Below are 23,409 nucleotides of genomic sequence, written 5' to 3'. Positions count from 1 at the left end.
AAAACGGTGCGATTAAAATAAAACCAAGCTGTGTCTGTACGTCATTGATGGATGGGTTACGATCAGATATTCGATAGTCCCACCTTGTCAAATGCACTGACAGTATAAATACTGGACGTCGTATGCATGACGTCACCCACAGGAGCTGTTTTGAAGCTCAGAATATGTCGGCAGTCCTGTGTCATTGGATCATTGACAGACCCGAGGCAGGCTGAACGACTCCTGGGTGCTCAAACAAGTCACCTGTAACGCCACTTACCTGTCAATCAAAAATAATTATGCATAACTTTAAGCTTTAATATAATTTAAACAAATTAGTTGTATATAAATTCACCCTCAGTACAGTTGTCATAAACGTGGAAATTAGCTACAGAGACCAAAACAGTTTTTTGTACCAGGCTGTAAACAGGTTGTAAACAACACGTTTATTTCTGCTGTGAAGTTGGACATTTGAACATGGGGACTTATGGAGACTGACTCGTTCTGTAGCCAGCTTCAAGTGGACGTTTGAGGAACTGCAGTTTGGCACTTCTGCATTGGCTTCACTTCGCAACCACAGAGGTTGCCACTTGGTTAAACATTAATGATTTTTTATAGTCATTATAATGTAAAAAATTGGGAATTCCACCCTAGTGACTGATCAATATTCAATTTTTGAGGCCTATACTGACACACGAGAGATTCTTATGCTTCATAATAAAGTTCACAATACAGCAGCATCTTTGGATTTGGACTGCTGTAATAACAGAGCAACATTTTCTTACTTCCAGCTCGTCCTGAAGGTTTTCCCAGGTCTCCAAGGACAGCTGGAAGACCTACAGGTGCGGCTCGTGTTTTGGATCCACCTTTGTCTGATACCTCTATAAATGGTGCCTTTACTCCAGAGGATCACTAGGTCCAAAATCTTCTAGACAGTACAGCTCGTCCATCCACAACATACGGCGTATTGTGGGATCCGTGCTGTGAAGGAAGCAGCTGGGAATAAGAGGCTGTGATGTGTTGGCTTCTGCTATACAGAACAAGAGCCAATAAGTTCAACACGAGCACACTGTCGAATACTAGCGGCAGCTGCAAGCTGTTGAATTTTGGGTGATTTTCCAAATGATAAAAATAAGCCTGAACATTAAAGCTCCTGTGTCCTCTGTAGCAAACAACTTCAGTTCATGTGACTTTTGCTGCCTCAGAGCACAAGCAGATCATAATATCGTACCTGCGGGGGGTTGATGCAGTTTGTGGTGAATCCTAATGATTCGACGAGTGCTTTAGCTCAGAACAAAACCTCTCCACCTGGTTGCTTTTTAAAAATCACTGCCAATTCTTCTCCCCGAACATTTCCATCTGATCGACAGCAGACGACGGTGCTCTGAGCGAGGAAGGGGGGACGTGTCTGGCTGCATCCTAGGCCCGAACACAAAGCAGAGCATTGTTCGACTGAACAATTTGTTTATTGATTTTTTTTCTCTGATAAAAAAGCAAAGCAAACAAAAACAGTAAAGAATATTTTCACCAAAAAGGAATACTTGAGTGACGGGTTGCATATTGAAATGAGTCTCAGTGGAGAAAACAGGAGGAGGGGGTGGGGAGATTTCATCAGGCCTGGAGGGAAATTGGTTTTGAAGACTCCCTCCATGAATACAGAAAATATTAATTTTGTCTCAGTAACAGCATCAGATTTCTGTGACTGTGGGATAAAAAGGAAATGAGAGGTTACTTCCAGTTCGAGAGAATCACTCATCCGACCAGGAGAGCTGAGCGGGTGAGGGCTTTGTTTAGGATTTTAGAAACACTGTCTGTCAGCAACAAGGAGGTCATCCAAGAAGTGAGAATAATCCATTTTATTTCTACTATAGGAGCTTGTAGATCATAACTGAGCCTCTCTGTATCAGACTCTATCCACTCCAGTTTGACAGGTGTAAACTCTCCTCGCCCGAGAACTCAGAGGCTTCATTTTGAGGCTCAGACTTTCTCGCATTTTATGATTGCTTTTATGTGTCGGGATGAAGAAATCAAAGCTCGAGCAAAGGAATATAAAATAAGATCATATCCAACTTCAGCAGCGAGAATATCTTTCAGATCGGCAGAGATGAAGGCTCGATGGATGGAAAGGAATGTCCATAGCTTGCTGTGCAGTGAGTTTATGCATATGACATCTGAAACAGTCTCTATTTTTCTTTCTTAGCTTCGAGTTAAAAAACAATAAAACTGCTTCACATTCCTACTTTTACCTCATAACTGCCTTTGAGACAGATGTACTGTAGTATGGTTGTTTGACGATAGGGGGCAGTGCTGATGTTTGTTGTGGGTACTTGTGACATAAGATTAAGATAACTCCAGAGGAAAAGTATAGATTATGCGTGTGTAGATTATTTAAAATTAAATTAAAAAAACATCTCTTTAGATGTTTCTTGTTCTGTCTAATATGATGTACCTGTCTAATATGATCTAGGTCCCCCTTTGCTGCCAAAACAGCCCTGACCCATCGAAGCATAGACTCCACAAGACCTCTAAAGGTGGGCTGTGGTGTCTGGTTCCAAGATGTAGAAGCAGCAGATCCTTTACGTCCTGTAAGTTGCGAGGTGGAGGCCTCCATGCACCGGACTTGTTTGTCCAGTGTGTCCCACAGATGCTCGATTGGATCTCGATTGGAGATCTGGGGAATTTGGAGGTCAAGTCAACACGTTGAACTCGTTGTTGTGTCCCTTGCTTCGTGGCAGGGTGCATTATCCTGCTGAAAGATGGCACTGCCATCAGGGAATACAGTTTCCATAAACATGGTCTGCACAGGCCAGCCTTAGCTCCTTGGCTGCCCATGACCCTGCCACCTGTTCACAGCTTTTCCCTCCTTGAGCCACTTGATAGGTACTGACCACTGCAGATCGGGAACACCCCACAAGAGCGGCAGTTTTGGAGAGTTTCAGAGACCCCTGGATGCTTTGTTGAGACATTTTTTGGTTTAAAGTGGAAACCTTCGAGAAAAAAATCATAAATATCAACGTAATAATGTATATTTTCGGTTTTAGTGATTAATGCTACTTAAATTAGCTACCATACAAAGCATAGGACTTTATTTTATTTGTTTTGGTACACTGGGAATGATTTTCAAGGGTTTACTGTATTATTACATCATTAGGAATGTGTGGGTGTGGTTTGATCAGATCGATAATGATCAAACAACCCATTCAAAAATTGCTAAACCCTAATTGGCGCATGGAGGTATGACATCACATTTTCTAGCTGAGCTTCTCCCACTTCAAAGCAACAAGAAGAGACGGGGAGAGAATCACAACTGTTCATTAATCACAACAAGAAACATACGTCTTCCTTTTATTGTTATACTGCAGCTTATCTATCAAATCGTACCTGATGGTGCCAGTTTGTCTGTACGTGAACATATAAAGGATTAGTCATGTATATTCTGTGACATGACTGGATTGCTGATGACTTAATGTTAAAAAAATCAATCCAAAGGGAGAAAGAAACACTCCTGTTTGCTCTTTACGTGAGTCATCAAATATCAGAGACCTGACTGTGTGAAGTGGAAATGTGTTTGAAGCTGGAAAAGAAGTGGACATCTTTGCATTGTCACGTGTTTGACTGAAGTCATACGGTGCAATATCTTTTTTTTTTTTCTTTTCATCTCTGCTTCACAGTTAAGTTTAGACTGAAATCCTGAAAATGGAAAAGAGCAAAATGTAAAGTTAAAGATGTGCAACAGAGGAAAATAGAAGGCTTGACCTTCTCATCGAAACACATTTAAACACAATTTGTAGACACAGAACAAAATTAATGCAACAGATTGAAGCTGGAGGTTGTTTTTACATTAAGAAAATGTAACAATTTGCACATTAAAAGAACATAAACGGCCGTGATAAAGTCAATCATTTCCAAAATGAGATCAACCTCAGCTGAGATTTGAGGACTTGTGTGCGTGCGACCTTGTGCAGATAATTTCATGCTCAGCAAGATTGATGTTGTTATCTGATCTAAATTGCAGAAGAAATTATTATGACCGTAGGGCGCCGTCGATTCAAAGGAGCGAGAAACGACTTTATCTGTGTGGCAGATTAATGCTGTGCACATACTCTCTCACTAAGACACTGGACTCTGCACTCAGGCATACCAATCCCTTGAACTTCTGAGATAAGATAGACCCTAAGTTTATGAATAAAAGAGGAGGAAGACCATGTAAAAAAAAAAAAAGCTTAATTACTTAAGAAAGGTCTATGTTTCACTATATATTATGCTTTTATAACGAGTTAACTAACCCCAGTTAAAAGTTTGTACAAACTTTCACTAAAAACAATGAATATTATAGCAAGAACCACTCGGCTAAATATAGAGAATCAACAATCCATCATTACTTTAAGACATGAAGGTCAGTCAGTCTGGAAAATATCAAGAACTTTGAATGTATCTTCATGTGCAGTAAAAACCATCAAACGCTCTGATTAAAACTGGCTCTGCCTCTGGAAAGGAAGACCAAGAGTTACCTCTGCTGCAGAGGATAGGTTTATTACAGTTGACCGCTTCAGAAGTTGTCAGTTAACAGGACTTCAGAATAGAGCGGACAGAAAATGCTTCACAGACTTCAAGTAGCAGACACATCTCAACGTCAACTGTTCAAAGGAGACTGTGTGATTCAGACCTTTGAATTACTGTAAAGAAACTGAGGAAGACCAAGAAAAAGAAGAGAACTGTGCCAAAAAACAAATATAATGGTCCAAAAATTCGATTTTTGGCTTCAACTACCTTGTCTACGTGAGGCAGAGAAGGTGAAGGGATGGTATCTGCATGTGTGGTTCCCACCCTGAAGCATAGAGGAGGAGGTATGATGGCGTGGAGATGCTTCGCTGGTGACACTGTTGGCAATTTATTCAAAATTTAAGGCACACTTAACCAACAGCATTCTGCACTAAGCATCTGGTTTGAACTTAGTGGGACCATCATTTATTTTTGAACATGAAAGTAGCCCAAAACACACCTAAGAATGATGCATCACCTGGCTTCAACAGTCACCCAACCTAAACCGAATTAAGTTCCGGATGAGTTGGTGGTAGTGAGTTGCGTTAAACAGTGATTCTCTGAATGTGTTACTATAACCTGTTTTATTCTCCAGGCGTTCCTCAAACAGATAAAAGAAGTTAAAATCCATGATAGAGTAGAGTCAGATCCACAAATCGATGGTACATAAAAGTAAAATATAATATGGACTGATGGTAGAAGAACCGCAAAACTGGTGCTCTGGGGCACTTTGAGTTTTTTTAAAGAACCTTTTTTTTTTTGCTCTATGCTGATTACCTTTGCAGAAATGTGACCTGGTATTGATAAAAACAAACAAAGGGACAGTTCAAACACATTTAAACAGCTTTTTTTTTGTGGCTGTGTGTAGAAATTATTAGTGTGGCACCATTTCTAATTGTAAAAGTTAATATTCTGCAAGAACGTTTTATAGAGACCACTTGGTAATATGATTATAATTTCTATACAGTAATTAATAACTTCACATAATCACCTTTTTAAGGCAATTTACACAGTGTTGGATTTAAATTAAACAATTCAACAAATAATTCAAATTATATATTGCACCTTGAATAAACTCTGCTTTAGGTTCTAACCCGAACCTTTATTTTTAGGGGTGTTGGAGCTCCTTTAAACAAGCACAACCCAATAAACTTGAAGTTTATTAGCAGTACTTTGTTTCACATGTCATGAGTCATTTGCAGCCAGTTGTAGTTTATCATTTATTTACCATAACTTTATCTGTACTCTGTGCTAAGTTTGCTATTTTTCCTACATTATGAATAATTTCTAAGTACCAAAGTGCACTCTGCACCCTCTTAAACACACCATTCAATCAGCCTTTTATTGTGCCTTCGCTCGCTCTCGCTCCATGACTACACTCCACACGGTCTTTTGCTTCCTCGTGTTCTATTGCTTCACAGCACAGAGTTTCATATCTCCTTCTTCCAGTAATGGTGCGTAGGTGTGTGTGAGTGTGAGTGTGAGTGTGTGGGAGAAAGTCGACTGCAACAATAAATGTATATTATCAGGCTCACATGCTGTAGCTCGTGTCAGGGGAGTATCTTCCAACTCATCTTGACCGGTATGGTTGACACTAGGAGGCTTTTTTTAGAATAGAAATCTCAAGTAATGTAGAAAAGTCTGAGTTCAAGGTTTTCCATTCACACGTAAGACTCCAGAAAAGCATATCTTATAGTGTGAGTTTTTGTCCTGCAGGCCATGTGAGCTGTTGAATACATATTTTGTGCAGTGGACAAAAGAGATGTGCTTTGACGGTGGCCCTACCCTCTATGTCAGTCAGTGTGGAATCAGGATGTTGGACTGAGAGGGCAGGGCGCTGAGCCTGTTAAATATTGACTGCAAGTGTAATAATTAACCTTCCACCAACTCCTGATCTTTTAAACTGGCTGCTCTGCTTTGCTGCCATTGCTTCGTCGACATTTACATCAAAATGTGTCTCTTTCCTGCTCTCTGTCAGGCTCACCCTGTTGTGTCTTCTTCATCTGTCTTCGACTCGTCTGTTCTTTTTTTTTTTTACTTTTCTGTATTTTTTCCTCACTCTGTTGCTCTTGTTGGCCCCGGCTTGCCCTGCTGCTCTTCAAACCTTTGGCCTCGTCCTGTAAAAAGCCATGTTGCATCTAAAAGGTGAGTGCAGCTCTTGAATTGAAAATCAGAGACTGTTTTCTATTGCAGGGTTAAAGAAACGTACAAGGACAACTTGAGAAAGCTCACAAAGGTGGTCAACCGGAAAAAAAACGTAATTTTTGTGCTACATTAAAGTGTCAAAATCGTACTTATTTAATGTTGTTTGTGCTTTTATTGCTCGAAAAATGCAAATATTTGTCAGAACAGCAGCGTTTTTTGCCACAGTTATCAAATAAAACAATAATTCTAGTCATTTTCTAATTAAACTAATCAAAATGTTAGAAAATTAAACAGTAAGCGATGGATGCTTGGTCTCATTTGTCTATTCGACGGGTTAAAAACCCACCAAGTACGAACGTAGATGGTCCAACAAAGCTGCTAATCATTTAATTGTTTTATTGGTCTGTTTTTCTGTGCACAGTTTTACTACAAGGCAAGGTCTACAGAGATATTACCCTGCAAGCTGAGCAACAGCAGATGAAAAAAAAACCAAACACACAAAATGTGTTAAGGAACTGAAAAAAAATAACTCAGTGACTTTCAAACTATCGACAAACTGTGAAGCCAATCTTTTAGTAATTATGAGGACAAATGTCAGTGTGAGCAGGAAATGCAGTGCTTACAGGGTACATAGGTCAGACACACCCATATATTCACATATTGAAAAAGCTCCCTCATGTTGACAGCTACCATAAAATCTGTGTTATCTATAGAGGCCTTGGCCCTTTGGCCGTGCTGTTGGAAGAGTGCGAGCAATGATGCCGTTTACTTCAGGTAATAAAACTGGGAGGAGGAAATTGTCGGGTCAAAGTCACTCGCAAAGTGGAGACTCTCCGCGTACTAAAGCAGCTGCCTCCGAGTCTGAATCCTGAGTTAACCTCGGTGCTTTCTCTCTTTCAGGTAGCTTGACAGCAGCTCTCCCTTCTGAAGAAACTGGACTGTCGTCTCCGACTTGGAGAAGAAGCTTTTGGTGCTCGCTGGATGTAACAGCAACTCCATGTGGAAGCTGTGTCTGTTCCAGTGGAGGTGCTGTTACCTGCAGAGAGCCTCCGAACGCAACACAAAGCCTCAACTCTTTGTGTTTTTTCCTGTTTTCTTTTTTTGGTGTCACTTCATTTGATCGGGAGTCTCCATGGGGCACAAGGTGATGACCTATGAATTGACAGCCAATGATTGTAACATCTGCCTGTCAGTTCTGTAGGCCACTGCTGTGTTGGTCCCTCTGACATCTGGCTTTACGGATGAGTCTACAGTCGACAAGACAACTGTGACTTTTTTGGCTTTTATATTAATGACTTTATTATTAATTGTTTTTGAAGCATCTTTTCAGGCGAATAAAGTTTGTGGATGAGTCTGTCATTTGTCTCTTTTTCTGTGCATAAGATTAAATCAAATGTGTTTAGCAAATAGCTTAACTTGTGTATGCATAAACAAATAAAAGATTGCAGGATGTTATGCAAACATAATTACGATATATGAGTAAATACAGGATTAGTAAAGGAGTGGGAGGAAGTGCCAACGGCATTCTCGATGGCAGTTTCACCCTCATGGTAACAAGTGGATGCTGTCTTTTCGACATTTTGGAGGGGCCAAACTCAACAATAATTAGGTTATCACAACAAACTTATCATATATCTAAAAATAAATAAATAAAACTCAAAATACAAATTGTCAACATGGAAATGGACTTAATACTTGATCTTTTCATGATAAATGATGCAGCCCTTAATTGAATCCAAGGCTGCAAACGAAACCAGTGTGTTTACAAAGTCATTGTTAAACAATGATTGATGACGGCCGTCAAACTTTCACTTTTGCATTCTCTATTAATAATTCACCATTTTGAAGAATGGCACATGTTTATTGGACTCTGAAGATTACTAATTAAAACAAAATATTATCAGTGTGTTCATATGCGTCGACATTTATCGCTGTGCTTCAATCTAGCACAGCACAGGACTCAGTCAGAAACAGTAATGCTGTGTTTCTTATAATAAAGTGTATTATTCTGCTAATCTGATCAATGAACTTAAACAGAAAAGTATTGACTTAGACTAGCTAGGATCCAGGAATGTTGGGGTTATCTTTGGTCAGGATTTATGCTTTAACTCCCACATAAAACAAACTTCAAGGACTGGCATCGTCATATCCTAAAGAGCTCATAGTACCCTATTACCACACGAGAAAACTGCGATCTCAGACCTCAGGGTTCTTTATGGTATGGTATCTTATAGTAAAAACTTGCATTAACCATCATTATCATTACTGTTAGTCATATTTCTATGATAATAATAATTATAGTTATATAGTATAACTATAGTAGTGTCTCTCTCTCCCTCTCTAAACACAACCAGTTGTCCACTATGTGCTCGAGGTTTCTGCCTCTTAAAGGAAGTTTTTCCTTGCCACCGTCGCAGAGTGCTTGCTCATGGTGGGAACTGTTGAGTCTCCGTAAATCATATTGTAAAGAGCACAGCCTTGATCTACCATCTGTTATGATTTGAAGAATAAATTGAATCCAGTAAGTAACCTAATCTGAGGGGTGATAATCCCATCTAACTCCATTAAAAGCTATTGTCACCCTAGAAACATGTTGTACATATATTTCTATTGTTTTTTAGTACTTGATTTTTTATCTTCCTTATATTCTTACTACTACAACGTGACAGCAAAAACACAAATTACTTATTAAACCAAAGATTGTTGTAAAAATATAACAGTACACTGAGACAGGTGTGAAGAGTCATTAGTTGTCTGCAGTGACTCACTGTGTCAGTTTTTTTGCTCATTTACACTGGAAAAATAGTGTACAGACAAGCCTTTGCTGCCACCAGTTGATAAGACCACTGTGGTGCACACACACGTTGGCTGCAGTACTGAATCAGTGTTGGGTGTGGTCAGAAAGAAATCATATCTGAAGCTTTCAACTCACAGGGTGGGTGGAGGCTAGAGATAATGATGCACAGCTTTTCCTGCCCTATTTTAACTAAAGATTTACTTAACTACCTGTGAAATGACAACAAACCAGTTAACACACAGTGATCCAAGGCAGTGTCTTATTTGTCTAGTAGGTATAAATCACTGGATTTGGGCTGAGAGAAGTCAAATATTACTCCTGGACGTGTCAGGAGGATTAAAGCAAAGGCGGAAGTGGAGAGAAGTGATTCATGCTACATCTGTGTACTCTTTGTTTATTATTACCGCAAAATCAGTCATTTTGATCGCAAAAATCACAAAACAAATATTGTGAAATCCTGGTGGGACTGTCTAATTCTCCTTGGCCAAGCGTCAATAAATAATACTGCATAAGACATCAGAGGCTCCTGAACACTTTCTTCCCTCCTGACCTCACCATTGACCTTTGACTTCAGCAATTTCTCCACAACTTGTGCAAAACGCTGCTGCCCCTCTTTTAACCAACACCAACAGACGTGCGCATATCACTCCTGTTCTTAACTCCCTTCATTGGCTTCCTGTCCTTTATAGAATTGATTTTAAACTTTTAATGTTTGTTTTTAAAGCTCTTAACGGCCTCGCTCCTTTGTATTTATCTGATCTTTTAACTGTCCGCAATCCTGGTAGAGCTCTGAGGTCTAACGATCAACTTTTGTTGGAAGTGCCCAGGTCAACATTTAAACACTGGGGTGACCGAGCATTTTCCGTTGCTGCCCCCAGGCTCTGGAATAAGCCCCCCTGTCGAGATGCGTCTTGTTTCCGACCTGGGCCTCTTTAAATCCAGGCTAAAACCCCGCCTATTCAGGATGGCTTTTAATACCCAGTAGTATGATGACACTTTTATCTATCTCGATTTTGTTGTATTTTATTGTTTTTACTGTTCCTTTATTGTTTTTATTAATTTATTTGTTTTACTTATTGTTTACTTATTGTTCTTGTTATCACCTGCTGTAAAGCACTTTGGTACACCGAAAGGACTGTTGTAAAGGGCTGTATAAATAAAGTACATTTACATTTACATTTACAACAATTACAATCAACTCAAGTATGTCAGGAATATTTGTAAGAAAAGAATCCAGCTGCCAAATTGACAATAAAAACAAAAGGTCATATCTAGATCAGTTGTAGTTTGTGTCTGTTCTGGGCTACCTTACAAATATGGCGGTTTAAAATGTCTCAAAAATAACTCCATGGAAGAGGACCATAGACATATATACATAGACGCCGCATTGAGCGGGTTGGTCGTTGGTCGCGATACGTCACCGGCAAATGTGTGTGTGTGTGTGTACTATATGCATGTGTGTATGTTCACGTGTAACGTACACGTTAGTGCTCTTTATTTAGAAACCCTCATGTCACATCTACATTTCAGGATCTGGTTATTATAGTCACTGATTAAGTGTTAAATAAAAATATTTCAATATTTATCATCACAGTAACAGTGTTACACACAGTAGTAGCTGTAAACACTCAGCATTAGAAAAATACATACGTTGGTTTGGTGCTTACATAAGGAGTAAACATTTATAATCATCACTTTAAAAGTTACATACGTTGTTTTTGGTGCCTGTTTGTTTCCCAGATATATTAGTGTGTGTGTGAATGGGTGTATAAGAGGCATTAACTTAAAGAACTTTGTAGAAAGGCGCTTTATGAAGTTCAGTCCATTTCCTTGTATTAGTTTACGGGCAGATCTGCCACATCCAATATGGCGGCAATGCGGCGTCTATGTATATATGTCTATGAAGAGGACCCTCTTTCACTGTAGATATAAAGGGCTCATTTTTAAGACATTAAAACAATTATAACGAATTGCAATGAATAAATAATATAATAATGGTACGTCAGGACGATTTATACGCGGAACAAATTGATAATTGTGCCTAAATGTATGTATTTTGTTAACCTAAGAGAACCGTTGGTGTGTAAGTGTTAAGAAGAAACGCCGCCATCTTGTGGCGGACGACCGTTGGTGAAGCGGAGCAACGGCCAACCGTCACTTCCGCCAGAGAACGCGGTAAAAGGATTTTCCGGTAGACACAGCAGCATGGCATCAGACGGCAACATGGCTAACGTTAACGGGCGAGACACCTCCTCCTCTACCGCCACCCTGAACGGGGAGCCGGTCGTCAAGCGGCCACGGGAGAGCCCGTCGCGGGAGAATCTTCTCCGTGTCCCGAAGGAGCCGAAGAACAAAGTGACCGTTGTGCTCGGAGCCCAGTGGGGCGACGAGGGCAAGGGGAAAGTTGTTGACTTGCTCGCTATGGATGCGGATATCGTATGCAGGTGTCAGGTAAACGTCGATTTAACATCATAATTAACATTTTAATACACGCACTTTATGTAAATGTGATTAAATCAAGCGTCGTTAACGGTTAACGGACCGTTAAATATTCACGAACTGACGTCAACAACCTTGTCTGACCTCCCGGATGTTGAAGTGCTAAGTTGATGCTAATGATAAAGCTAACGTGTTTATTTATATATATTTTGTATTTATTTATCTAATAATATAGAAAAATATGTCCTCAATGCAGCACATGACCTCCACGTACTGATAACCGTGTTATGTAACCCAGACACTGACCTACCCAGCTGTTCGCCAGCTGTTCCTCCTCACATCCAGTTAAATTAGCACAAATGTTAATTATTTTTTGCTTGTAACCAAACAAGGGAAAAGTTTGACCCTGTTCTCATTGAAACACATGCTGAGTGAGTGTTTTTGTTAACTTTCCCTCAGCCCTCAGTGTGTTTTTCAGGGTTCCCACTGGTGCTTGAATTCCTTGAAAATGCTTGAATTTCAATTCAGAGTTTTCAAGGTTGTGAAAATGCTTGAAATTTGTGCGATGTCTATTTGTCACTGTTATTGCGCTATGGTAGTTACACAATACACCGCTCACAAGCTGAGAAGACAAGCCAATTCACAATTAGTTAAAAATCAAAACAGTCAATCTACCACTATATGAAATAATGCTAATTAGACCCATATTATTATGCCATACAGTGGCACCGCTGCGCTTCCCATGACCATCATGGCAAACACAACTAGTAGGCTACCTATTTAAAGGTGCTGGAAAAATGGAAAAACTGGTGCTTGAAGGTGCTTGAAAAGTGCTTGAATTTGTTCATGAAAAAGGTGTGGGAACCCTGGTTTTTGGTCACATTAACCCCACTGGAGAGTTGAATATTTCTGTTTTTCATTGCAGGGAGGCAACAACGCAGGTCACACCGTGGTGGTGGACTCGGTGGAGTACGACTTCCACCTGCTGCCCAGCGGAGTGCTCAACAAGAAGGCCGTCTCCTTCATTGGTGAGACACAGAAACTTTGGGCGGGAAGACGAAGATCATAAAACGACGAGTTTATGGCGGTTATAGGTGTGAAAAACGCAGCAGCAGACAGCCGTGTCGGTTATATAATATAGCCGAGGAAGTGACCCTGTTTTTTGTTATTGTTCGGAGTACTCGACTTTCCTGTAGCGGTACTTGGAGGAATAAATCATGCAAACACATCAAATCACAGAATACAACCAGCCTCGTGTGTGAACTGCCCACCTTGGAGAGACAAATGTTTTCTGAGGTGGTACGCAGTGTAAAAAGTTTGAGAAACACCGTGTTCAGATATATAAGTACGGTGTTTCTCGAACTTTTTATCAATCAGCTACCACCATTATGACAGAGGTTAAAATACAGCAGCGTACACGTGAAGCTTAGTGCGTGTGCTTTAACGTCTTTATTGGCACGACTGTAAGTGCCAATAAAGACGTTAAAGCACACCCTCTCGTCTAATATTGTGATTATACAACAACTACTAACTTAAATTAAACATAATCAAAATGTTTTTGTATATTTGGGGCAATTTGCATTTAAAATAAGCCAACTAACGTTCATAGAGTTCCCCAAACTGAATAAATACAGCACATATGAACACGAAACTGCCTTACTAGTTCAAGTCTTGTAGTGACTAATGTATCTAAATTTTTTTCCATGGACAGACTTAGCTGTGTGTGCTGTCACGCACGATTTGAGCATGTTCTGAATGTCTAGCTGATTTTCACTTCTCTTTATAATACTTCCCATATTTAGTGTTTTTTAACCTTTTCATTTTACCTTTTCTTACTGTCTAACAGTCACATCTAGGCTAGTTTCCAGTTTATTAGGTACACCGAGCTAAAAACTAAAACTTGGAATATTGTTGTTTGGAGTAAAGCTGATCTATAGTCGTGTTTATTCATCTTTATGCTCCGTTTGTTTCTAACATTTGAGGGTAAATGACCCTGAAGTTGAATGAACACCTCTTTAAAACTCTAAAACTGAACATTTCAAACATCATGCCGAGCACAAGGTTAAACTAAACAAACTTACTACACCATGGTTTCTTGAATTTGCGTTTACTCTTTTGAAAACAAGAAATGATGAAAGAGGAAACACAACAGGATAGCCAGTGTTTATATGAGTAAACCACAATGGAAACATTAGTAATGTGTTACTCATAAGAAAAATGTCTCCTTTTTATGTTACAGGCAACGGGGTGGTGGTACACCTGCCCGGTCTGTTTGGCGAGGCTGAAAAGAACCTGCAGAAAGGCAAAGGTAAGTTTTTCTAATGCAGTGATGGCAATAAAGGTTTTATGAAACCGTGTCACATATAAAGTACTCAAGTCTGACACCCTCTCACATCTAAAGACAGTTTTTATGACTTTGCAAAGACGTAGGATCTCTTTAGAAGGCTACAGCTAGATTCATTTTGAATTTACCATCTTGCACCTGATGGACATTTTACAGGAGGAAAAACAGCCACAGTTGTCCTTGTGCATTTCATGGGTTGCAGCAATTTCTGTCACTAATACTGTCATTTCTTTCTTGAAATGAAAGTATTAAAGTTAAAACGAAACCTGTAATGACATGCGTAGGATAGCTGAGATGTATCGAGAAGATATTCACTGCGGTGCAAACATGTAATGTGGGATTTGTTGTATCGGACGCAGGATTACAGGGATGGCAGGAGAGATTAAAGATTTCTGATCGCGCGCACATCGGTGAGTAAACAGCGTTTCCTCATTCTCACCAAGTTTGTTTTTTAAGCTTATGAGCTTATCCTCTTATTGACCGTCCCGTCTTCTGACTGCCTCTAGTGTTCAACTTCCATCAAGCCGTTGACGGCATCCAAGAGCAGCAGCGGCAGCAACAAGAAGGGAAAAAGTAAATCAAATCTTTGATATTTGCTTTGTGTTTTCAAATATTGTATCAATGTTACTGATGTTGTTTTATTTGCTCTCCAGTTTGGGAACCACAAAGAAGGGCATCGGACCTGCCTACTCCTCCAAAGCTGCTCGTAACGGTCTGCGAGTCTGTGACCTCATTGCAGATTTCAACGTTTTTAAGGACAAGTGAGTCTTTTTTCCCACCTAATTTCTTTAATTTTTTCAGTTTCTCTTCATATCACATCATCCGTGATCTAAAATGAGAGGACGTGTGAGAGACTGCTGACCTCACATTCATGTTTGGATGAAAGAACAATCAGGTCTTTTCATTCGGCTCTGGAGGGAGGCCTGAAGAGAGGGGGTGGGATTCTTTCAGTTGGATACTTGAAGCTCCATTGGTTAGTGTTTCTACCAGAAAATAACAGATTTTAAATCATTAATTTGATTATTATTATTAACTTTGATCAGATTTTGATCTACCGGTCACCTGTGAGAAGTACGTAATGCTTTTTCCCTCTGATGTCCTCTGGCTGCTCCACCTCGACTCTCTTTAGTTTACTGTCCATCAGGAAACTCTGTAAATCAAACCGCTGCCAACTGTAGCTGCTTAGTTTGTTAGCTGGGCTGTCCGGACCGTGAGCTCAGAGCACCGAGGGGAGTGTTAGTGTTCATACCACAGGGAAGATGAGGTATTCAGGTCCGGGGTGTGGGGAAATGCTGACGGAGAATGGAGCCAGAACAAGAGCTGTGCAAGCAGGCAATGTGACCGGACTCAGCAGCCTCTGTGGACCTAATGACAGAGGTAAAGAGACCAAAAAGGACGTTGATGGACAAAGCTAAGAAGAAAAACTGGACTAATAATATTAACCGGCTGCTACATCTTGTTCTGTTGCTCTTTTATAGTTTGGGGTTTATTCATGGAGCAGGTGTGTCGCTACCAGAAGAAGCACCCATTTCTTGACTGTCACATGTCGTATGCCATGAGCAGTTTCCTGACACTGCAGGTTATTCACTGATGTAAGTGCGTGTAGACTTCTGTCTATAATGTGGAAGGACAAGAAGAAGCCTAGAAGGACGTTTTGGAAATGTGCATTAGTTGAAGGACTTGCTAAAGGAAGGTGACACATCAGTTAGGGAAGTACCGGTACAAGCAGCTTCTCAGCACCTTGTTGGTTTTCAAAGTCTGAGACTAAGAGTCTGAGCTCGGAAAAAGATGCCGTCCCACTTCCGCTTAGTTTACTTGTTTCGTTTCACTAAAATCCCAGAGGCCTACGGGATCGTGGGAATGTTTTTGATGTCATGGACACTCAACAATCAAGCCAAGAGATTAAGCTAATATTGTTTTAGCTTCAGACTACACCAAATACACAAACTGCTCCACTACTTCTCCTGCATCTCTTTAAGTAAGCCACACACATGTTGGCTAATCTATGTCATGTTTTAACAGCTTATGTAACATTTGAAACTGAAACAGTTATTGCAGTGTCTATATCTTTTCCTGCCACCAGGTGGTGACACCTGTCTGTGGCACACATGTTAAACTGCTTTCATGTATATCATGTTGACAGATGAAGTTGAGCAGGGATGTTTGTGTTCAGATGAAGGCACACAGACTCATAAACAAACTCTGTCCTCCTCCTCCTCCTCCTCTTTGCAGATTTCGTATGTTGGCAGAACATTTCCAGACGATGTATCCAAACCTCAACGTCGACATTGACGGAGAGCTGGAGCAGCTCAAGGTGAGGACAGCTTATTGGCTTGGCAGCGATGCCGTGACACCAGAAGACACGTTGACCTGTCACAGTAGGAAAAGCACAGGTGTAAATAACAAAACGAATGTTGGCTGCCTCCGTCTCTGGGTCCTGGAAATGTGCATGCTGGCTTGCTGTCAATCTGGCATGGCTCACACAAGTTCACACTTAAACTATTTAATGTGGCTTCTGTTTGAAAAGCCTGAACTTTGTTCAAACAATTATTTAATCTACATTTGGGCTCATGTTTGTTAAAAATGTATAGTGCAGCTGAAGATAAAATGACATTACAGTAAACAAGATTATTTACTAGTTTCACATGATACTAGTGTGTTCCCATGGATCCTTGAAATCCTTAGACACGGATCATTGAAAGACTTTATATCTGTCCTGGACTGTCCCGACATGCAAGGTGCCAGCTGCTCATCGGTTTCAGCAGCTAACCATTCACACACTGATGCCGCAGTCTTTGGTATCTTGCCCGAGGACACTTCGACTTGCAGACCGGAGGAGCTATGGATCAAACCGCCGATTATCTAATTAGGGGACGACGTGCTCTACCTCCATGAACCACAGCCGTATCTTGTTGGTTGTTACCTCGCCATGTTTGGGAGCTAACTCATTCACACAGCAATGATAGCAGTATCCTGCAGAGATATGCAGACAGGCGGATCGAACCACAGATCATCTAATTAGACAGCTGCCCGTCCACCCCATGTAACAAGGCTGAGTCCTTACTGCAGCGGCCGGAGTTTGAATCCAACCTCATGTCCCTTTGTCTGTCTTCAGCTGTTACAATCGAGAAATAAAGACTTAAAAAGCTCAGAGAACGCTGCTGTTGCCTCTGCCTTGCAGTTTAAATGAATGACTGTACAACTGAGTTGTGATTTGTGTTTCTTGCTGAACAGTGTTCAGAGTTTTCATTATTGTAATTGTGGATTTCAAACAGCAGATTTTGTTGGTGTTTTTCAGAAAGACGCAGAGAGACTGCGTCCTCTGGTGACCGACGGCGTGTACTTCATGCACGAAGCTCTTAATGGACCCAGTAAGAAAATCCTGGTGGAGGGAGCCAACGCTGCTCTCCTGGATATCGACTTCGGTGAGTGACGCAGAGTTTGTAGGAATTAATTATGAAGACTGACGGATGTGTAGCCTCCTCGGGTTAACAGATACTCCTCTGTTCAGGGACGTATCCTTTCGTGACGTCTTCCAACTGCACCGTGGGAGGAGTGTGCACCGGCCTCGGCGTGCCTCCGTCATACGTCGGCCGAGTGTACGGCGTCGTCAAAGCTTACACCACCCGGGTGGGCGTCGGCGCTTTCCCAACAGAGCAGGATAATGTGAGTAAAGACAGATTTAGAAAAATAACCCCTGATGTTATTTGGTGATAAATATCCCGCTAATTATAGATAACAGCTGTGAAGTTGTTGGTGTCGTGATTAAAGGATCAAATTTATCACACTCGGGCGTTCACCAGCAGCTTTTTGTAATCGAGCCAACAGACTCGAGCGGGTCGAAGGAACGTGTTGAACGTGTTGTTGTTGTCAGATTATCACACTCACAACAGCCAACGTGAAGTTTTTAAGGTGGCGTGATGGAAATATGAACAACCTGCAGCTAAAAGTACTATTTCTAGTAATGTATGATATTATTAAACTTATTTCTGATAAATATTTGTGGGTGACATCACGCAAACGCCTAAAACTTTAAGCAGCTGAGGGCTGCACAGAGTTTAAAGTAATTAATGTGCTAGGCTTAGGACTACAAACAAAACACACAAGAGTCCAGTTTATCCTAGAGACATGATTTATTTCTTATGACTTTGATGGCAGCGGTGGTAAAAAATTAGTTTGCCTTTCCCTCCGGTAACACACCTGTGCCTCGTTGTACCTGTCCTGCTTCTCCTCATTCTGAAACAGCAAATATCAACTGGAAAATGAAGCTGACGTTCATCGTGATACTACCAAAACGAAAGGATTTACAGTATAATACTGAACAAGGACGCATAGTCTCACAGCTCAGCAGTCTGCAGAGAGATGGTGAATAAATCCTCTGACCCATGTGTCCGTGTTCAGCGGCTGTTAAATTTTAAAGGTACCCGGCTGTAGCTCCTCAGTAAACAGAGAAGAGGTTTGTTTAGATGAGTAGTTTATGCAGTAATGCAGCTTCTCCTCCTGTGAGCCAGACAGACAGACCTCACTGCCGTCTTCTAATTTTGAGCTATTGTGGCCTCGAGGTTACGGCGGCAGGCTTGTGGTCAGACGTAGGGTAGAGATTGCTTGGGAAAACCTTTTGTGGGGAATGTGCGGAACAAAATGTCTACCAGAGATACTTCCTTTTAACAAGACACGTTATCCAGTGACTGACAGCAGAGAAGAAGTGCGGTTGTGCCGGACAGGATGTTGCTGGAAACGGCATCAGCAGATAAATCCACACGACCTCCCCTTTAAAACAGCTCAAACGTTTTAACACCGTGCTTCTTGTTTGTCGTCTTTTAGGAGATCGGGGATCTGTTACAGTCCCGAGGGAGAGAGTTTGGCGTGACGACGGGCAGGAGGAGGCGTTGTGGTTGGCTGGACCTGATTCTGGTCAGATACGCCCACATGGTCAACGGCTTCTCCGCGTAAGGAAACATCACACTTAAGAGTATTGAGTCTGGACGTGAGCTTCATTGTGCACTCTGTCTGTCCATTATCATCAGAGCTGAACACTGACCTGTCCTTTGTTTTTTTGCAGAATTGCCTTGACGAAGCTCGATATTTTGGACACGCTGACAGAGATTAAAGTGGGCGTGGCCTATACGGTCGATGGAAAGCCTCTACCAAGTTTCCCCGGTACGACACGTGATGTTTTATGAAACTGTCAACGAGCATTAGATTGATTAAAAATCTTTAAATGAGGATTTCCTTAAAGTAAGAGGGCAGAGTTTTTAATGATTAGTTTCATTATCTGTCAATTATTTTTATAATTAAATGATTAAAACACATGAAAATAATCCAAACTGCATTTTACAAACTCAAACTTCACATCTTCAAAAAGCTCTTTCAGTGATATTAAATCTATAAATGAGAGACGGTTAATCAGAAAGTATTCAGCTCTTCAACCGTCATGACCGACCGATACAGCAGCTACGGTCAGCTCACTCATTGAACCAAACCAGAGCTGATCTGATCCTGATCCACACCGCATCTCCTAATATTTCCCGTTTGTGTTTTTGAACCCGGCCGTATTACCTCCGTTACAGCCAAACTCCACCAGTCAAATAGTGGCCGCAGTGCTGTTCTGGTCCATCCTCCCCGTGACTTCAAACCCTATCAGAAGCGTTTTGCCCACCAAAGATTGTTACCTTGCATCAGATTTATCCTGGTTCATGTGCTTCTAAATATGCAAATATGCCACGTAGTTAAATTGTTTCCATTTTGGCAGATATCAGATATGAAAATCGACCAGATTCTTAATGTGTCTGACTTCCGGCCAGCTCGAGCTGCTCTGTGCAGATCGACCTGAGCTGTTCAAAGCGTCCGTCTCAGCAGAGCCGAGCGGAGTCCTGCTTCTGAACCGGACCACCTTGTTTCCGGTGGGGTTTGAAACATTGACTGGAATGGCAACACATGATTTCGGTGTTTACTATCTTGCTGTCATATTTTATCTCACCTCATAGTTTATTTCAATTTGAAAATGTGTAATATTTTGATAGTATAATACCAGAGAGAGGTCTCGTATCTACCAGTGATGCCACAGTTTGAGAATCAGCGCTTTAGACTTCTCGTCTGACACAAACATTTTCATACCAGAAACATAATCCCTGTAAACGAAAAGAAGAGGACATCAAGAGGTTTATTACTTTACTTTTATTCAGTTGCAGGTGAATGAACGCAGCTTTTATGCTCCCTAATGTTTGATTTTATGTAGGTCAGCTTTTACTAGCGGGAAACGCCACAGCTCGGGTTTTTAAAAATCTGTTTTGCAGCATTTGTCTTCTGTAGCTCTGCTTGTACCGCCGAACCAACTTCTCGCCTCCTATGACGCTGCAGCAGCAGCTCTGTGTTTCATATAAATTTACACAAACCTAATTTTTGCGGTTGAATTATGGTTCCAGATTTGTTCCTCCGAGCCACAACAAAGACATTTAATCTCTCACTCGATGTTATCGATGTGCTTCTGTGCTTGCAGCGAACATGGACGTCTTGATGCGGGTGTCAGTGGAGTACAAGACATTGCCCGGCTGGCGCTGCAGCACCGAGGCGGCTCGGAGCTTCGAGGAGCTGCCGGCAAAGGCCCAAGATTACATTCGGTTCATCGAGGACTTCCTGGAAGTGCCAGGTCCGTTAAAACGAGGCACTTTACATTGATGAAGAGGCTGCGGCCAAACTGTGTTTTAGCTTTGCCAAAGCCGTCACTCACAGATTTCTTTTTTGTTTGTTTGTTCTCATTTCAGTGAAGTGGGTCGGAGTCGGCAAATCCCGGGAGAGCATGGTCAAACTGTACTGATCTATCTGCGGTCATTCCTCAAACAACAACAACAACAACAGCTCAGTTAATAACTTCAGGTTTCGATGGTTACCAGACGGATTCAAAATGCAAACTTATCCTAAAGGAAATACTTCACCAGCAAGGCTATTTGTGAACCTTTTAGTTGCTGCTTGTGCATCATATTTACAGTAATTCATCTATCAGATATAATTTATGCATTCCACATGATGTTTTCTATTTATTAGGGCGTTCATTTTTAAAATTCTGCTGCAAATGGACCGCTCATCCTTTAATCCATTCCACCACAAATCACAGTTTATTTTTTAACATTTGAGGCTAACTGTTAATGAATCTGTTCATTGTGTTTGTTTTTTACATATATCTGAAGAGCCATTGATGAACAGACGTAGACGCCTTCATATCAAAGGGCGGCAGATTATTTTCAGGCTTGTGAGTAAGAAGAAGAAAAATGATTGAAAGCCATTAAGCAATCAGTACGGTTGTGAACTTTTCTATCAAACGATTTTAAAACACATGGATGCATCTCATTTTGTCAAGTTTGTAACTATTTTCATGATCGTTGGACCTACATTTTTAAATCACCTTCAACACGGATAGATCGACACTAAGCAACTCGAGTTCGAGCAGATGTTTTCTCTTCATAACGATTTAAACCGACGACTTGATATTTGGGAGGTTTGTGTGTGTGTGTACAGGTAAATGTAAAGACCAATAGGAAATAATCTTTTATCTCACTTTGTGATGTTCCTACACCACTTCATCCATTTTGTCAACAAAGACTTACTCAGCTTGCGGTTACCAATAAAAGGAAACATTTACTGTTTTTAATGTTGTCTTTCTGACTTTGTTCTCTTCATCAGTGTTGTAGTCAAGACCAACTAAACCGAGACCAAGTCATGACCGAGACCAGAGCTTATCGAAACGAGACCGAGACCAGAGCGTATCGAGACGAGACCAAGACCGACCAGAGCGTATCGAGACGAGACCAAGACCAGAGCATGTCTAGACGAGACCGAGACCAGAGCGTGTCGAGACGAGACCAAGACCAGAGTGTATCGAGGCGAGACCAAGACAGACCAGAGTGTGTCGAGGCGAGACCAAGACAGACCAGAGTGTGTCGAGGCGAGACCAAGACAGACCAGAGCGTGTTGAGACAAGACTATGACCAGAGTGTATCGACAGTGTGTAGTCTACTTAGGGAGCGAATATTCACCAAAACCTGGATGTTGTTTTGCAGATGAACTCTTTTGTGATTTAAGAAAACCAGATTTTATTCCACAGTATTTAGTTGATGTCTTCTCTCAAACAAACAAAATAAATCAGACAATGCACAGGCAATCAAATGACAGTCGTCTTTGTCTGAGACTGAGACAGTAAGACTGCAGTTGATAACGAGACTGAGGCCTTTTTAAAAAAGGAACTACAACACTGCTCTTCATGTTAATACTCTACAGTCCTTGTAGGCGAACTCAAATAAAATAACCGAAGTCACATTTATGTTTTATTCATTATGAGTCGCACACATTAATTTAACAATAACTGGCTGTGTAGGAAGAACAAAATTAAATTGCTTATCAGGTCTGCACAGCTTTTGAAGCTTCTTTCAGTTTATTGTTCTGGCTTTAGGACCGATCACTGTTTGGCTTCTGTCCGCCTCGTTAAAGAGCATAACAAAGAGTGAGGACCACACAGAAACTCTTTAAGTGAACCAGAAATCCATCCTCCAGTCATAGTTTCCGCTTGGTTCGTTACTATTTGTTGTGACAACTGTCCTAACCTAAACAAACTTGTGTGACTCGTGAATGTCCAGTTGCCCCCCAGTAAACAAACCATGCTGTGTTACCGTCAGCCATCAGTGGTGAGTGTGAATGTTAGTTGTGTAACGTGAACAAGAGCGTGTCAAAGAGGGTGTCGGCAAAAGGCCGAAAAGAGGAAACCGTCTTGAGATCACCCAGCTTATAAAGGCTGACACCAATCAATCAAACGAGGTGCAAGAAGGGGCAAAGAAACAAGAGGCCGGCTGGCACGACACATGGACTTAAGGCCTCGAGCCGTCAAGATGCAGCAAGCAGCTGGTTTTATCCATAAAAGCTCTGATAAATCCGTTGTATGCAGTGAACAGCAAACATACAATGTTGGCTACTAGCTGGTGAACAGTGAAATAGTTTAAATCAACTTTATAAGTCCGAAGTTGTGATTACTGCGTCTTGTGCTGCCATCAGATGGCAGAAAAGTCGGGAAATGCAGGTTTTAAAGAAGCTACAAAACATTTTAAGGAGCTCTCCAATCGTGGATTTGGTCCAGATGTTAAGTAATAGACCTCTGTGACAGTAACTCATTTAC

The 23,409-nt window shown here is 41.1% G+C and overlaps 1 protein-coding gene across 2 annotated transcripts; it reads left to right on the top strand.

Moving 5' to 3' along the window:
- The first annotated feature begins 11,630 nt into the window (after positions 1-11,630).
- On the top strand, positions 11,631-21,889 carry adssl (adenylosuccinate synthase, like). 2 transcript variants are annotated; one of them, XM_010740149.3, is made up of 13 exons: positions 11,631-11,914; positions 12,828-12,930; positions 14,142-14,210; positions 14,606-14,656; positions 14,753-14,819; positions 14,900-15,007; positions 16,479-16,560; positions 17,545-17,671; positions 17,758-17,912; positions 19,071-19,195; positions 19,309-19,406; positions 20,746-20,895; positions 21,011-21,889. In XM_010740149.3, exons 1-13 carry the CDS (start codon positions 11,669-11,671, stop codon positions 21,061-21,063), a joined length of 1,434 nt encoding a protein of 477 aa, XP_010738451.3. In that variant the 5' UTR covers positions 11,631-11,668; the 3' UTR covers positions 21,064-21,889. The 2 variants fall into 2 exon arrangements, with proteins under 2 accessions (XP_010738451.3, XP_027129590.1); XM_027273789.1 differs by lacking the exons at positions 11,631-11,914; positions 12,828-12,930; positions 14,142-14,210; ... (1 more) ...; positions 14,753-14,819; positions 14,900-15,007 and adding exons at positions 15,470-15,623; positions 15,725-15,838.
- The last annotated feature ends 1,520 nt before the right edge of the window (positions 21,890-23,409 follow it).

Source organism: Larimichthys crocea, chromosome XXII (genome assembly GCF_000972845.2).
Source record: "Larimichthys crocea isolate SSNF chromosome XXII, L_crocea_2.0, whole genome shotgun sequence".
In the NCBI taxonomy this organism is placed as follows: domain Eukaryota; kingdom Metazoa; phylum Chordata; class Actinopteri; family Sciaenidae; genus Larimichthys; species Larimichthys crocea.
Note: the sequence above shows the minus strand (reverse complement) of the source record. Positions and strands in the feature narration are given on the sequence as shown.